The following is a 13,024-nucleotide window of genomic DNA, read 5'->3' on the forward strand; positions in this document are numbered from 1 at the left end:
GTTTTAATTTCTCCATCAAATCTGAATGAGATCCTTGCTGGGTAGAGTAATCTTGGTTGTAGGTTTTTCTCCTTCATCACTTTAAATATGTCCTGCCACTCCCTTCTGGCTTTCTACTGAAAGATCAGCTGTTAACCTTATGGGGATTGCCTTATATGTTATTTGTTGTTTTTCCCTTGCTGCTTTTAATATTTTTTCTTTGTATTTAATTTTTGATAGTTTGATTAATATGTGTCTTGTCATGTTTCTCCTTGGATTTATCCTGTATGGGACTCTCTGTGCTTCCTGGATTTGATTAACTATTTCCTTTCCCATATTAGGGAAGTTTTCAACTATAATCTCTTCAAATATTTTCTCAGTCCCTTTTTCTCTTCTTCTTCTGGGACCCCTATAATTCGAATGATGGTGCATTTAATGTTGTTCCAGAGTTCTCTGAGACTGTCTTCAATTCTTTTCATTCTTTTTTCTTTATTCTGCTCTGCAGTAGTTATTTCCACTCTTTTATCTTCCAGGTCACTTATCCATCCTTCTGCCTCACTTATTCTGCTATTGATCCCTTCTAGAGAATTTTTAATTTCACTTATTGTGTTGTTCATCACTGTTTGTTTGCTCTTTAGTTCTTCTAGGTCCTTGTTAAAGGTTTCTTGTATTTTCTCCATTTTATCTCCAAGATTTTGGATCATCTTTACTATCATTACTCTGAATTCTTTTTCAGGTAGACTACCTATTTCCTCTTCATTTGTTAGGTCTGGTGGGTTTTTGCCTTGCTCCTTCATCTGCTGTGTGTTTCTCTGTCTTCTCATTTTGCTTAACTTACTGTGTTTGGGGTCTCCTTTTCACAGGCTGCAGGTTTGTAGTTTCCATTGTTTTTGGTGTCTGTCCCCAGCAGCTAAGGTTGGTTCAGTGGGTTGTGTAGGCTTCCTGGTGGAGGGGACTAGTGCCTGTGTTCTGGTGGATGAGGCTGGATCTTGTCTTTCTGGTGGGCAGGTCCACGTCTGGTGGCGTGTTTTGGGGTGTCTGTGGCCTTAGTATGATTTTAGGCAGCCTCTCTGCTAATGGATGGGGTTGTGTTCCTGCCTTGCTAGTTGTTTGGCATAGGGTGTCCAGCACTGTAGCTTACTGGTCGTTGAGTGGAGGTGGGTCTTGGCATTGAGATGAGATCTCTGGGAGATTTTCGCCATTTGATATTAGTGGAACTGGGAGGTCTCTTGTGGACCAGTGTCCTGAACTTGGCTCTCCCACCTCAGTGGCACAGCCCTGACGCCTGGCTGGAGTACCAAGAGCCTGTCCTTCACATGGCTCAGAATAAAAGGGAGAAAAAAAGAAAGAAAGAAAGATGAAGATAAAATAAAATAAAGTAAAATAAAATCAAGTTATTAAAAAAAATAATTATTAAGAAAATAAAATTTTTAATTAAAAAAAAAAACTGGACAGACAGAACCCTAGGACAAATGGTAAAAGCAAAGCTATACAGACAAAATCACACAGAGAAGCATACACATACACACTCACAGAAAGACAAAAGGGGAAAAAATATATGTATCGTTGCTCCCAAAGCCTCCTCAATTTGGGATGATTCGTTGTCTATTCATGTATTCCACAGATGCAGGGCACATCAAGTTGATTGTGGAGATTTAATCCACTGCTCCTGAGGCTGCCGGGAGAAATTTCCCTTTCTCTTCTTTGTTCGCTCAGCTCCCGGGGTTCAGCATTGGATTTGGCCCTGCCTCTGCGTGTGGGTCACCTGAGGGCGGTCTGTTCTTTGCTCAGACAGGACGCGGTTAAAGGAGCAGCTGATTCGGGGGCTCTGGCTCACTCAGGCCGGGGGGAGGGAGGGGTACGGATGTGGGGCGAGCCTGCGGCGGCAGAGGCCAGCGTAACGTTGCACCAGCCTGAGGCGCGCAGTGCGTTCTCCCAGGGAAGTTGTCCCTGGATCACAGGACCCTGGCATTGGTGGGCTGCAGAGGCTCCCGAGAGGGGAGGTGTGGATAGTGACGTGTGTTTGCACACAGGTTTCTTGGTGGCTGCAGCAGCAGCCTTAGGGTCTCATGCCCGTCTCTGGGGTCCGTGTTGATAGCCGCAGCTTGCGCCTGTCTCTCAAGCTCCTTTAAGCGGCGCTCTTAATCCCCTCTCCTCGCGCACCAGGAAACAAAGAGGCAAGAAAAAGTCTCTTGTCTCTTCAGCAGCTCCAGACTTTTTCCCGGACTCCCTTCCAGTTAGCTGTGGCGCACTAGCCCCCTTCAGGCTGTGTTCACGCCGCCAACCCCAGTCCTCTCCCTGGGATCTGACCGAAGGCCGAGCCTCAGCTCCCAGCCCCCACCCGTCCCGGCGGGTGAGCAGACAAGCCTCTCGGGCTGGTGAGTGCTGGTCAGCAGCGATCCTCTGTGTGGGAATCTCTCTGCTTTGCCCTCCGCACCCCTTTTACTGCAGTCTCCGCGGCTCCGAAGCTTCCCCCCTCTGCCACCTGCAGTCTCCGCTCGCGAAGGGGCTTCCTAGTGTGTGGATAGCTTTCCTCCTTCACAGCTCCCTCCCACTGGTGCAGGTCCCATCCCTATTCTTTTGTCTCTGTTTTTTCTTTTTTCTTTTGCTCTACCCAGGTACGTGGGGAGTTTCTTGCCTTTTGGGAGGTCTGAGGTCTTCTGCCAGCGTTCAGCAGGTGTTCTGTAGGAGTTGTTCCACATGTAGATGTATTTCTGATGTATTTGTGGGGAGGAAGGTGATCTTCACGTCTTACTCTTCTGCCACCTTGAAGCTCCTCCCATAAAGTCATTCTTAAGGCAACTTATTGCCAGAAAAAGTTTAGACTACATAAAATTGCATCTATTATTTGAAACATGACGAATAAGAGAAAAAAATCTGAAACACTTTTTTTTAAATGGGAAGAGTATTCACTTTAATTATGCTCCAAGATGTTACAGAGCTAGATTAACAAATTTCAGTCAGTATAAAATAGATTTATTGTCAATATTCAATCATAATACAACCCAGGTAAATGAATCATTACTTTATACAAGGCTCAGATGTTTAAAATCTATCTCAACTTTACACATGTACTATAAAATGATAAATACTTAAAATGACAATGCAAGGGAAAATATTATAAAAAATACAATTGTTGTAGACCCTTGTATGAAAGTTCTTTAAAGTTCTGCCTTAAGGAATAATACCATGCTACATATCAGAACCAAAAATAAAGTATTTTCCTTGAGGTTACAATGCTCAGTGATATACTGGATGCACTCCAAAATACCATGCCTGACAAGAATCAAAAGAGACAAGGCTTTCAATAATGTTGAGAGAAAAAAAAAGAGAGAGGAGTAATCAATTGTTATATGCTGATTTCTGCTGGAATGGCCTCTTTAAACAATTTATAGCTCTGTGGAAGAACTGAAAAAGAAGGGGACCAGTCTCAGCTTTATATAAAGGATTTCCAAATCAGCACAAACTCAGACAATGTTAAAAGGTACTGTTCCCAATGCTCTCCACTCTTCAACCATTTACATGGACTCCTTATCCTAAGTCCGTGTTTTTTCTCTAATTTCTTCCTAAGGGCTTACCAAACACACTTTCTGTTTTCTATTATCCAACATACAAACCAAACGGCATTAAGTACAACAATAATATCTGTCAGTCAAGTCAGTTCTAAAGACACCAATTTTGGTTTAGATATTAATCATGAGATTTACGCATAACCATCCTTCTTCCACACACACTCCCACCTCCCCTTACAAACTGACTTCATCCTAAACTGTGAAGCAATATGAAGCTTTAAGATTTTTTTTTCCTTCATCAATGATTTGCCTGTTGCCAAGCTGCTTGGTTGGCAGCAATATCAGGAGTTGTTTGGAATGCTTGGTCAGAATAAATAAAAAGGATGTGATCAATGAATTACTGTAACCTATCAAAGTGGGCTTCTACAGGCAGACATGAAGAATTTACCTATAGACTTCTCTCACTCATTTCAGAAGGGAGAAAAATGTGTCTTACAAGGGAAAGGAAAAAGATGAGATAAGGAAATACAGCAAAATACTAATACTGTAGTAATAGGAAAGGGTACGCTTATAGCCAACCTACCTCGTGGGGAAGTTTCTGGCATAAAAATCAAACTTTCTCTCTCTCCCATTACTCTTTGCACAAGATTAACAGTTGACTTACATCAAGAGAGGCAGAAGGCCACTGAACACTTTTCTTCAAAGGTAGGGAATTTCTTTTTGAAATGCGCATTAGAGAAAGGAGGAAAAAGTAGGGAAAGCTCACTCAAAGAGGTCCTCAAACATGCGTTGTCCCATTGCTATGTACGCTTCCTTTTCATCTGGTGTCATTTGGGCCACCAGCTCTGGCTTCTGGCTCACTTCGCTGTAGGAGAACGGACGGCCAGCCACCGTGACAATGGGGTCATCTGCTACTTCCTCAAATTCATCCTCCTCCTCATCCTCTTCCCTATGATGTGCAGCCACAGCTGTAGCACAGGGTGGAGAGTCATCATCTGACTCACTGGTCTCACTCTCAGAGTCACTGCCATTGGCAGTGGTCACAGGAGCAGCCGCCCCCACTGAGCCTGCTGTGGCAGAGGGGGTCTTCTTCTCATGAATGAGCAGTGCTCGCATGACCTCCTCATTATCATCTGGCCCCGCACGGCCTTCCTCACGCTCCTGAAACGAGTCTATATCTAAGCCACCTGAAAGGAAAAAAAACCAGAAAGTCAATATTCTTAAATATAAAAGGCATTCCTTTATAACTAATAAAATATATAATATTTTAATATATTATATTTAAATATAGGATAATATTATAAAATAACACAGACTTCACTAGTTCCATTTTTTGAGCTACTGTCCATAAGATATTCAAAATGTTTCTCACAAACTGGAACTTAAGTAGCGTAATGGTTAAGTACAGTTGACCCTTGAACAATGTGGGTTTGAACTGTGCAGGTCCATGTATACATGGATTTTTTTTTTTCCAATAGTAAATACTACAGTACTACATGCTCCATGGTTGGTTGAACCCATGGAGGTGGAGAAACCATGAATTTAAGTTATACTCAGATTAATCCCTGCACTGTTCAAGGGTCAACTGTACATGGGTTTTAAGAAATATATGGCTTGGATCTGAATCCTGGTTCTTCCACATGCAAGCTGTAACACTTTAGGCAAGTTATTTAGTCTCTAAACTTTGGTACCTTTTTCTGTAAGATGGGATAATAAAAGCATCTATCTTCTAGGGCTCTGGATAAGAACATGAAATAATGTCTATGAAGGACGAATTTTGTAGCTGGCATAATAGGACATCAAAATACGGCTCCTCACCTTGCTCAGAGTAAAAGCCAAAGGCCTTACAATGGCATATAAAGTCCTACATCATCTGAACTCCTCCTGCCCACCTACTTATCCCTTCTCTTATCCCTTGATCATTCTGCTCCTGTCACAGTGGCCTCCATGGTATTCCCTGTACACACCACACACACACTCCTACCTCAGGGCCTTTGCACTGCCAGTTTCCTTTGCCTGGGATATTTTTCCTCTAGGTATCCATACCCCCTTGCATCTTTCATGTCTTCACTCAGATTTCACCTTCTTTCAATTCATCCCTACCTCTATATTCCCAATGCTCTATTTTCTTCCCCATAGCATTTATTTTCTAACATAATAATTTATGTCTACTGTCTTTGTCACCTGCTTTCCACAGCTGTAGGTGCTCCACAACAGATATTTACCTTTTTTATTCAGTGATATATCCCATGCACCCAGAATAGTGCCTATTGCTTGTTAGGCACTGAATAAATATTTGATGAATGAGTGAATAAATGGCAGTTTTATTTTCCTGAAGCAAATTAAGTGTACTTTGAACTGTTTATCTAGGAATCTAGAATCAGAAATGAAACTTCTCCCACCACACACCTCCTATCATTTTGTGTACATATTACAGATGAAGAATTTAAGAAAAACATTTGTATTCTGAAAATAATACAAAATATAATGCCATTTAAATACATAAAAGAATTTAAAATGTTGATTGAAACCTGACTCTTTGATTCAAATCCTGACTCTTAACACTTATTAGCTGTATGATTTTGGTCAAGTTACTTCATCTTTTTCTGCTTCAATTTTCTCAAGTACAAAAAGGGGGAAAAACAGTGTCTACCTCACTGGATTATTGTGGGTATTAAGTGAATATTTGTGAAGGCCTGGCACTTAGATTAGTGTTATTTATTATCAAGAGAAGACCCAGAAATGACCAATTCTGGCCATGGATGAAGTGAAAGTATCTTCTCATTAACATATTAGAATGAATTAGTTGTAACCCTGGACATTTTAGAAAGTACAGAACTCCTGAGATAAGATATTGGGCACATAAGAGAGAGAAAGGGAAACAGGAATTGAGAAGTTAAAAGTTTAGATCAGAGAAAACAGGCTTTTGATAACATTGATGTAAAAATGAGGGTTAAAATCAAACTTAACCATTTTAAAATAGTGCCAAAGGCTGAACCTCCTCCTTAGAGCCCTTATTACCAATGCAGTATTTCAAAAGGAAAAAAAGACAAGGAATGTATGCAAGTCTCTAAGACTATACACTTCTAAAAGAATTTTCCAAATACCTTAATATTACCAACATAGTATTTTGAATAATGTTTAAAGTAAATATAAAATTAGAGGAAAAGCAATTTAGTTTTGTAAACTAAATGAAGTCATATCTAAAAGATTTCTGACAAGGTTCTTGAGAGATTTAGCCAAAAAAAGAATTATTCTGTTACAGATGAAGACAGAAAACAAAAAAATAAGGATAAATGAACAAATCTCTAGATGGTAAGGTAGAAACACTAGTTCTAGGAACAGTCTTATTTAATAGAGTTATAAATTACGAAGAAGATGTGTCCTGGGAAACTGTCAAGTTCACTGATGATGCTAAGCAATTCTGGGTTCTTAAAGGCCAAACTGATAGCAAAAAAATATAGGAAGAGCTGAAGGTTGTATAAGTGGGCAGAAAAGTGGCAGATCTATTTCATTATTGGCAAGTGTAAGAAAATCTGCCTATAGAAAAATAATCTAAAATATACTAAAAAACCTTATCCAAGCTATCAGATAAAGGGCAGGAGAGAGTCTGAAAAAAATCTCGGCACATAATTCTAAAGTTGTTGGTCTTAATATGCTTCCAGAAGCAAAGCAATAAACTGCCATGTAAAAACTAGAAGGATATTTGAGATAAAACTCAAATAGTTAATGATAAATTCATGCATAAATAACATGTATTGTTCTGGTCACTAGGTCTCAAGTAAAGTATATTACAATTGGAGATGGTCCAGAAAAAGATAATTAAAATAAGACAAAAATTGTAGGTGGAGATGGCTTGGGGGAAGAGAACGCTTTGTAAGGAAAGTAGAATCAAAAGGAATTAGAACTTTCAGTAGAGTAATAAGGACATGACTGAAGTCTATAAAATTCTGAAAGATGTTAAAATAACTTGAACTCTGAGGAAAATTAAGTGTAGGACAAATAAGAGTCACTTCACACATTCACTGGATAGAGCCTATTCAACTATAATAAAACCTAACGAAGACAAATTTAGACATAAAAGCATATCCTATTTTATACACAGAAGGAAATAGTCACAAAAGGGAACAGGGTAGACTAGATGACTTATTTAAAGCCCTTATGATTCAAGTTGTACCATTCTAGGAATTATAAACACTGACTGTTAAACATATGAGCCTAACTGTATACAATACTGGCTAACAATAGTTTTATTTCATTCGATTTTGTTCCTAAGTTCACAGAAAAAAAGGCTTGGTTGCTTCAAGAACAGGCAAGAAGCCAAGTTGGGGAAAACGAACCTATTAAATAGTTGACAGCCTAACTACTATGTAATCTAAACCAATATGCACCAAAATAACTAAACCTCACAGCCAAGGTAATCAGTGGGAAGGAGGGAGAGTAAAGTATGATTGCCAAGGAAAACTTTTTTCTGGTTGGAATTAAAACAACAAAGAGAATCACAGTAGAGAATCACACATCTGCTTTTACCATGACTACGCAACTCCACACTACTTTTACAATTCTTAGCATACACAGTAAAGAAATGCTAATTATGAAGGGAAAAGAGGTTAGAAAAATAAGTCAAAAAACAAGTGGTTTTTAATTACTGATGATTCTTTAGTATTAAAGAAACAGACTCAAGTGATATGTTGGCAATGATACATATCCTAGGAATAGGGGTGGGTAGGTTCTAATGCTGATGAAATCTAACCAGAGGTAAAGACTCCCTCTTTCACCTCTGTTTCCCAGTTTCTGAGCAATACTTATCCAGTTTTAGTCTCCCATTTTCTACCTAGTCCTAAACCATCATCACCCAGTCTCTGAATCCAGTAATTCGAGACTAAAATTTAAAAAGTAAAATCGTGCAGTTCTCAAGCTTCTGATTATTATATAATCCTTAACCTTTCAGGGCTCACAGAGATTTCCAAAATCTTCTAGCATAAAGTTTTGCCAATCTTCTTGGATGGTGAGAATCCTTGTCTTTACTCATTTGGTATCTTTTTATATATTTCAAGTAGCACATCTCCTCGGTATTTATGAGGAGACAACATAAATAGTTTGGACTAGTATATAGTTATGGTTCCTAATTCAAAGAAACAAAAATGCATGCAAGTTAGGGCAACAGAAGATTAAAGAAGAAATGAATTTGGCCACTTTGAACACAAGAGTACTTTTTCAAGAAATTAACATAAAGAGATGACAATTTCTCAAATCTAAAATGGAAATTTAAAAAGCTGTTTTTTCAACTAAGTTGAAGTTTAATACAAGTCTACTGGTTGGTTTTAATGCTTATTGCTCAATTTACTTCCTGCTATAATGCAACTGTTTTATAAAACAGACACAGTGGGTTTCCAATAAAACTAAGAATTGCCCAGGTGATTTCCTAAGGCAAGTTCATTTTCTACCATACCCAAGACATATTCATCTTACTTCTTCTACTCTTACCTTCTTTCATCTCTTCAGAACTATATGCTCCTTGGACAGTGCTCTCTCTTAACCAAATAGGTCTCTCTTTGGCAGATTTCCCCTCCAGTGAGGCTCGATGAAGATCTTCTTGGTCATCCATGTTAATGACAACATTCTGAGTGTATAAGTCCTCATAAGAGGGACCCTTGGTGGCCCATGTTTCCCGGTGGTGCCCACCTGCCAGGCCAGCAGCTGCAGCAGCAGTTGCTGCACGGTCCTTGCTAAATAAAAAGATTAGAGGAGGAAGGGAAGAAGAAAACTTGAAGTTTTGGTGCTAGAAAAGAAGGGGAGCTGGGGAAGTAGTTACTGAAGAATTACATATAAATTCTATCTAGCAATCATGCACACATGCTTTCATAATTCTGGAAAATCTGCTCTTATACCCCAGGGTGAAAGTTACATTGGTTAGAACAACACATCATATTTATATTTAAGTTCCTCAAACACTGAATCCTCTGGTGTATATAAATGATTGACGTTGTACAGATTAAGATGTTTAAATATGTCTACTTAGAGAGAGGGGAGAATGAAATAGTGACATAATCCACTTAAAGACACTAGTCTGGCAAAAATCTCTCCCAGGAACATCTTTGATGAGTATTTTGTTTAAAAACAAAACAAAAACCCCAAACAAAACAAAACACATGTTATATTTTAAAAAGCATGCTCTCAGCTCAGCCCAGAAGAATTCAAAGTAGTTCTGTGGACTTTTCCCTTTCTTTTGTGTGCTGAGAAGCTAGAATAGTATTCTACAAAGCCAGACTTCAACTCAGAATTAATATTCTGCGACTCACCAAATAAGGCAAATCTTTATGCAGAGATCAGCTTCTTTTCAACTTGTATCTGTCCATCTCTGCACCTATGCTGACTCTCCATATCCAGGCCCAACCATTATTTCTACCCCACAGCAACCATGATCTATTTCTGAGTCTATTTTGTTTTGCCTTTTACTTCTACTACCCATGCTCTTCTTAGTCTGTTCCAGGTTGGATCATTCCTTATCTTTCTCTAGTCACTTAATGTTTCCTCATCTCTATGAGTTTTCAGTCTTTCTGCTGCTCCCCGTTTTATCTGATTGTTTCACTTTCAATGTACTCCACATTCTTTTGAATATACCTGATTTTCTGTGTGTCTAAGCTCACACCTTGTCTTTCTTTGCCTGCTACTGATGCTTTTCTGCATCAAGTTCTAGGCATGACTGTCCCTCCTCTTCTGTTTAGACAGTTCTTTTATTGCATAAACTATCTTCATATTTCATGAACTACTTGCTTACTTAGTACCTGCTCTGTATCTTTCTCCATACCTTTTGCTGTGTTCCTTTCTGTGTCTGCTGACTGATTCTCTTGGCCCTATGTTTCTCCTTTACTTCTCTGCCATTTTTCCTAAATCTTTTCCATGAATCCTGGACTGTCTCCTGTGTAGTGTGCTGTCTCATTCTGAGCCTAAGCAATATTTCTTCATTTGTCTTTAAGTTCTGTATCAGTTTTCTCTCTCAGAAGCCATTCACTGTTTTTCCTTCTCTTTGGTCCTACTTCATATCTGCTTACTCCATTGCTCCTCATTTCTCCCTGGGCCCACTCACATCTACTTGAGTTTTGTCTCATGTTTAGTTGAGATTTCTCTGATGTATACTACTATCCACATATCTGATTGGCCCATTACATCTCTCCCTGAGAATACTGTGTTTCTGACCAACCTCTGGAGGTAATCTTGGGTTCATCCCATCCCTCCCTCCTGTCCTGCCTCTGGATATCTACAGACCCACTGCCACTTTTTCTATCAAAAAAATGCACCCTCTCTAGTTGTACAAACCATGCTGATCTGGTCACTTAATCCATGCCTTGTAACTACTGCCTTTAGCTGTACCAGGGCTGCTTTGTAAATCACTCTTTCCTATAGCTTTTTCATCAGTTATTTGCTGGCCCACTCTGAGTCTAGGCCTACAAGGCCATCTCTCTGTACCCAATCTATCTATTTGTCTTACTATATTTTAAAGTCTTATGTTACAGCTGGAAATAACTGGTTTCTCTCTACCTTTTATTCCTTTCTGCATTCATCTAATGTTACTTTTTGCATTATTTACTACATTTGTCTCAATTTAATCCATATCTGTCCCTAGTCATTCCTTTTCTATCTTCCATGTTGTCTTCTAAAAGGCTTCACTATAATATGACTGTGCTTAGTCTGGTTTAAGTTGTCTTTTTGATTTTTGCTTTCTCTCAAGCATTCAGTTTTCCCTTCTCTCTTGGCCTGATCTGTGTTTTCATGTTTCTGTGCTCACTCTACATTCTAGTCTCTCCTCTCTCACCCAGTTGTCTCGTTGACTCCTTTTAATGTCTCTTCTATCTTCAGCTAACGTTCTTATCTTGTTGTGCTGAGACTGTTCTGTATGCTTGTCTGCGCCCACATGTGTCTCCCTGAGCTAGCCAGATGCCTTTTCTGTCTCTTTCCACCCAATCAATATTTCTCTAGTTCTGACCTGGATAACTACATCCTGTCCTTATTCATCTCTCCTTCACCCAGAATCTTAAATGATTCACTCACTCTTTCTGAAGCTATTGTTTCTCTATATCATCTTGAACACATAGTTTTCATCTGTGCTGTATATTTAGCATTAACTCTGAAGACTATCTTCCAAAGGTTAGCAAGTGTTCAGTACTTTGAGTAGAGAAGGATAAGAATAGAGAAAAAGAACAGGACAATTCAAATAAATGTTAGCATGAGACCATTTTTAAAAAGTCTTTTGTTTTCAGTATTCCATTATAGAAACTCAAGATTGGTTTTATTCCAGTTTGAGGCAGGAGAGTTTTGTTTTGTTTTGTTTTTTTGGCCACACCATGTGGCTTGCAGGATCTTAGTTCCCGGACCAGGGATCGAACCTGTGCCCTCGGCAGAAAAAGCAGAGTCCTAACAACTGGACCACCAGGGAATTCCCTGAGGCAGGAGAGATCTCACCACAAGTTAAACAAATTTTTTAATTTGGAAGAATTTTTTTTAAAAGATAATTTTTACCATGGAGAGTTGACTACACAGATTTTATTTCTACCTTCACCACATACACAGTCAAATTAAATCATCAGCAAATGTGACACTAAAAAAAATTTAGATGAGAGACATCAGAGTTCACTCCTTCTGCATATTTAAATTTCTTCTACGGAGAGAATGTGCACATTTCACTTAAAGATGACAAAAGTAACAATTTAGTTTTGAATCTTTTTATATTATGTAAGAAATTTTAGAATTTTAAAAGATATAACTTACTCAGGGGTGAGAGAGGAATATTATTTCAAAAATAAATAAAATTTTAAAGATCTTTAAGGTGAATGCTAAATAAGAGATGATGGAAAAGGAGAGGTTACTGGAAAGAAATTCCATTTAAGAAGAATAGGAAGACTTTAAATATCACCAGTGGGTTGACTTGCTGAAAGGCAGAAACTGTCCATCAGCTCTTGGGTTAAATCTACTGACAGTCCTGCAACGGCAGCCTCTGGTTCCTGTTCTAGGGAATTTAATTGGTTACATATTAGTAACCAAACAATCATGCTGCTTTTTTTTTTTAATTAATGAATTATTCTTGTCTATGAGCCCCCATACAACTCTATTGATGTTTTTCTTTTCTTGTACTGGGGCAGGATGGCTACTACAGGACTGCTGTGCTCTGAAATGGATCCTATAGTACAGAAAGGCTAAATCAATACCACTTTCAGGATGTTATATCCAAGCAGTGGAGCTTGTCAAATGCTTGGTGAGGCTATCTCAGCCAGGGTAACACCTTCTAACCTAGCTCTACTGGTCTTTCTCCTGACCACGTACAAGCGGTTATATTTTGTTCTGGCTGGAAGTCCAGGGAGACCATTCAATCTTTCTTGCCTGCCTCCATTTTCCCCTTTCTTCTTAGTGACCAAACTGTTGAGTAGCCTCTTTCCTGATTAGTTTATTTCCTGTATTTCCTGATTCTTCTTCATCCTTTGAGTCACCATCATGCCTACCTAATGAGAAGCAGGTGATTTGATATAGTGAGCTGC

General features: G+C 38.9%; 1 protein-coding gene across 4 annotated transcripts in view; it reads right to left on the reverse strand.

Annotated features, from left to right (window-relative positions):
• Window positions 1–13,024, reverse strand: part of GTF2E1 (general transcription factor IIE subunit 1) — a 54,089-nt gene that overhangs the window by 10,716 nt on the left and 30,349 nt on the right. For 3 of the 4 annotated variants that reach the window (XM_059922139.1, XM_059922137.1, XM_059922138.1), the window contains 2 exons: window positions 8,979–9,220; window positions 4,258–4,678 (listed from right to left, as the gene is read on the reverse strand). In XM_059922139.1, the coding sequence (XP_059778122.1) occupies window positions 4,258–4,678; window positions 8,979–9,220 (663 nt within the window). Of the gene's footprint in view, window positions 1–2,943; window positions 4,679–8,978; window positions 9,221–13,024 lie in introns of those variants that run through there. The other variant, XM_059922140.1, reaches the window with a different exon arrangement.

The sequence above is a fragment of the Balaenoptera ricei genome, chromosome 4 (genome assembly GCF_028023285.1).
Source record: "Balaenoptera ricei isolate mBalRic1 chromosome 4, mBalRic1.hap2, whole genome shotgun sequence".
Taxonomy (NCBI): Eukaryota; Metazoa; Chordata; class Mammalia; order Artiodactyla; family Balaenopteridae; genus Balaenoptera; species Balaenoptera ricei.